This window comes from Pediculus humanus, genomic scaffold (assembly GCF_000006295.1).
Source record: "Pediculus humanus corporis 1103172107695 genomic scaffold, whole genome shotgun sequence".
Classification (NCBI taxonomy): domain Eukaryota; kingdom Metazoa; phylum Arthropoda; class Insecta; order Psocodea; family Pediculidae; genus Pediculus; species Pediculus humanus.
Window position 1 is genome coordinate 24,518 of NW_002987302.1, and position 3,658 is coordinate 28,175.

A 3,658-nucleotide genomic window follows, 5' to 3' on the forward strand; every position below is an offset into this window, starting at 1 on the left:
TTAAAGTGTCAGGCTCCTTTTTATAAAAGCCAGTTCTTTATAATGTTGAGATTTACTCCCAGTTGCTGGAGAAGCTGACACAGGTCTTCCTTCGTAGGAAATACTCCTGGAATGATCGAGTGCTCTGAGTATTCGAGGTTGCACAAAAGCCCATGCTCCTTGATTTTTATGCTCTTCTTGTACCCAAAGCAATTTTGCATTTTGATATTTATCGCATTCGTTTTTTACTAGGTCAAAAGGGAACGGCGATATTTGTTCTAGTCTACTTATAGCTATTTCGGAATTTAATTTTTGATCATTCCTTTCTTTTAGCAAATCATAATAAACTTTTCCTGAACACAATATTAGTTTTTTGACATTAGAAGGATTTTTGGAAGCTTCACTCGTATCAGAAATCATTCTTTGAAATGATGTTCCCGGTAACATTTCATCGAAACTGCTTCTTGCGTCAGGGTGTCGCAACAATGATTTCGGAGACATAACTATTAAAGGTTTTCGAAAATTTAGGAGAATTTGCCGCCTTAATGCATGGAAATAATTTGCAGGAGTTGTTATATTCACTACTATCCAGTTACATTTAAATATTTGTTTTACATCCGAATTAGGTTCGGTGGGTGGAAATTCTTCTTCGTCCTCTTCAGACATTTGCAAAAATCGCTCTAATCTTGCGCTAGAATGCTCTGGTCCCATTCCTTCCATACCGTGTGGTTGAAGCATAACTAATCCTGACTGCCTTACCCATTTTGTTTGTCCGGAACTAATAAATTGATCAATAACACATTGTGCAGTATTGTTAAAATCTCCAAATTGTGCTTCCCACAAAATCAAAGCGTTAGGGTTTGTCATGGAATATCCTAATTCGAATCCCAAAACTGCATATTCTGAAAGACTGGAATTGCAAACGGTGTAATTTGCCTGATCCGGGTATAAGTGAGTTAAAGGAGAATATGTCGTCAGATCAATGTCCTGATGATGAAGTATGTGATGTCTGTGTGAAAACGTGCCTCGTTCGACATCTTGTCCCGATAATCGGACGTGAATCCCTTCTTTCAATAGCGATCCGAAGGCTAAACCTTCTCCCAAGGCCCAGTCCACAGAGCGACTGTTAATAAAATCCATTCTTAATTTTAATACTCTATCTAAACCTTTGTGCAAAACAAAGTCTAATTCTTTCGGCGGAGGGTTGGAAAGTGTTTTACCAATGTGTAATAATGTTTCTTCATTCACCCCCGTAGATTTCAATTCGTAGGGATCCTTTCCATGGAAAAAACCCGTCCACGGAGAATCCAACCAGTCCAAATATCTAATTGTAGTGATTGATTTTGCTTTAGAAAATGCTTCTTCGCAAATATTTTCATAAGTTTGCTTTATGTTTTTAATTTCATCCTGCGACATCACGCCTTCCTTCACCAATTTTTCAGCATATAAATCGACAATTGGTTTTCTTTGCTTAATTTTTTTGTACATGAGGGGCTGAGTGAACATGGGTTCATCTATTTCGTTGTGTCCGTTTCTCCGGTAACCGACCAAATCGATCACGACGTCTTTACCATACTTGGCTCTGTAGTCGGCTGCTAACGTGCAAGCGAATATTACTTTTTCTGGATCGTCGGCGTTAACGTGAAAAATTGGCGCGTCTACCACACGTGCCACGTCCGTGCAATAATTGGACGATCTCGAAAATCGCGGATCGGTTGTAAATCCAATTTGATTATTTACCACTATATGAATCGTACCGTGACAAGTGTATTCTGGTAAATTAGATAAATGAAATGTTTCGTACACGACACCCTGTCCCGCGAATGCTGCATCTCCGTGCAAAAGCATGGACATAACTTTTTTTCCTTCTGCGTCTCCGCGGTAGAATTGTTCGGCTCTGCATTTTCCTTGAACGACCGGATTAACGGCTTCCAAATGACTTGGATTGGCGCAAATGGATAAACGAATCGTTTTATTCGTCTGACGATTTAATCTTTTGACATAGGTACCCAAATGATATTTCACATCTCCGGAACCTTCGTCTTCGGCATCCAATCCGGCAAATTGAGTAAATATTTGTTCTAAAGGTTTTCGGCAAACGTTTGCCAAAACGTTTAATCTTCCCCTGTGAGGCATTCCCATAATAATGGAATCCACTCCATACTCGCTAGATCTGTCGATGATGGTTTTCATGGCGGGTATGAGTATATCGCAACCCTCTAGTCCAAACCTTTTTTCACTCGACCATTTTTTGGCGAGAAAATTTTCAAAACCCGTGGATCTCACCAAACGTTTCAAAATGAGTTTTTTTTTTTCAACGGGCATGTCCATGTTTCCCGGACTCTCTAACTTTTCCCTTATCCAATTGGTTACATCTAAAGATTCCAGGTACATGAATTCCGATCCAAGCGTTTGACAGTAAATATTTTCCAACCTCCTTATTATTTCCTTGAACGGAAGAGTTTTTTCATTTTCTTTTCCAATGAACGTCGTCGGCGGCAAGTAACATTCTCTGTTCATGTCATTTTGCCAGTTTTCGGACAAATAAGTTCTGACAACTTTTTGATCGGGTTTCCCTTGCCTATCGTAAAACAATGATGTATTTCCAAATTTTATTTGAAGGGGATCCAAATCGGCTACCAAATGACCTCTGGCTTGGTAACTACGAATAACTAATTGTACGGCAAAATGAAGTTTAATGTCGTCGGGTGAAATGGGAGCGGCGGAAGTGGGAGCGCGTGTCGTTTGCTTAATCGAAGGAGTTAAATCAATGGAAATTTCGTTGGGTTTATCGGAACCCAAAGTGGGAGGACTTTGATACGAACTCACCCCTTTTGTCAAGTTTTTAAAATAAACGTCCCAGGACACGTGTACCGATTTGGGATTTTCTTTCCAGGCATTGTACATTTCTTCTATGTACGTACTCGATGATCCGCTCAAAAAGGATTCTTTTGCCTTGGAGTAAAATCGAATCCATTGGAATCGACTGACACATACACGTTTCATGCCACATAAATTTTTAAATTTAAAAAAAAATTTTTGTTTACAAAATTTTAGAAAAAAAATTTTTTTTTAAAAAAAGATTTTTAAATCTCGCATTTAATAATTTTCAAATTTCAAATCATTTAATTAATTCTGGAATCACGTTTGTTACTGTTTTTATTTTTTTTTAGTCTTCCCGACGATGATAAAAATTTTATTTATTAAAATTCGGTGATAACGCGAGTGTTTACACACAAAAATAAATTATTATTATTATTATTTTTTTTTTCAGGCGGTTATTCCGCAACCGGAAATGACGACAGGTATTCAAATCAATATTCGAGCCAGGATTATTTGTCTTACTTTAAGCCAACGAGTGAGTATTAAACCAACAGCAAGTATTTTGCATTACGTAAATGCATAGAGTACAATTTTCAATTTTTCCATTGATTTTAAAAAAAATTTCCTTTGAGAAAAAAAAAAAAAAAAAAAAAAATGAAAAATTTTTAGATTCAGATCCTTACGCGTACGGTGGAGGTCCCACAGCATATTCGGCACCTCAAAACAGTTACGACGACAGAAGTTACGGGGGTGGTGGTGGAGGAGGAGGAAACGCATACGGTAAGATGTGTGATAAATTGTTCAGAAAATGAAAAAAAAAATAATAATAATGCTAATACATTTTTTTTTTTTTTTT

At 37.4% G+C, this 3,658-nt stretch overlaps 1 protein-coding gene across 1 annotated transcript; it reads right to left on the reverse strand.

Moving 5' to 3' along the window:
• On the reverse strand, positions 1-2,985 carry Phum_PHUM304130 (2-oxoglutarate dehydrogenase, putative; the record flags this gene model as incomplete). Its single annotated transcript, XM_002427185.1, has 1 exon — positions 1-2,985. The coding sequence occupies one exon, from the start codon at positions 2,983-2,985 to the stop codon at positions 1-3; it is 2,985 nt and encodes a 994-aa protein (XP_002427230.1).
• Positions 2,986-3,658: the final 673 nt, after the last annotated feature.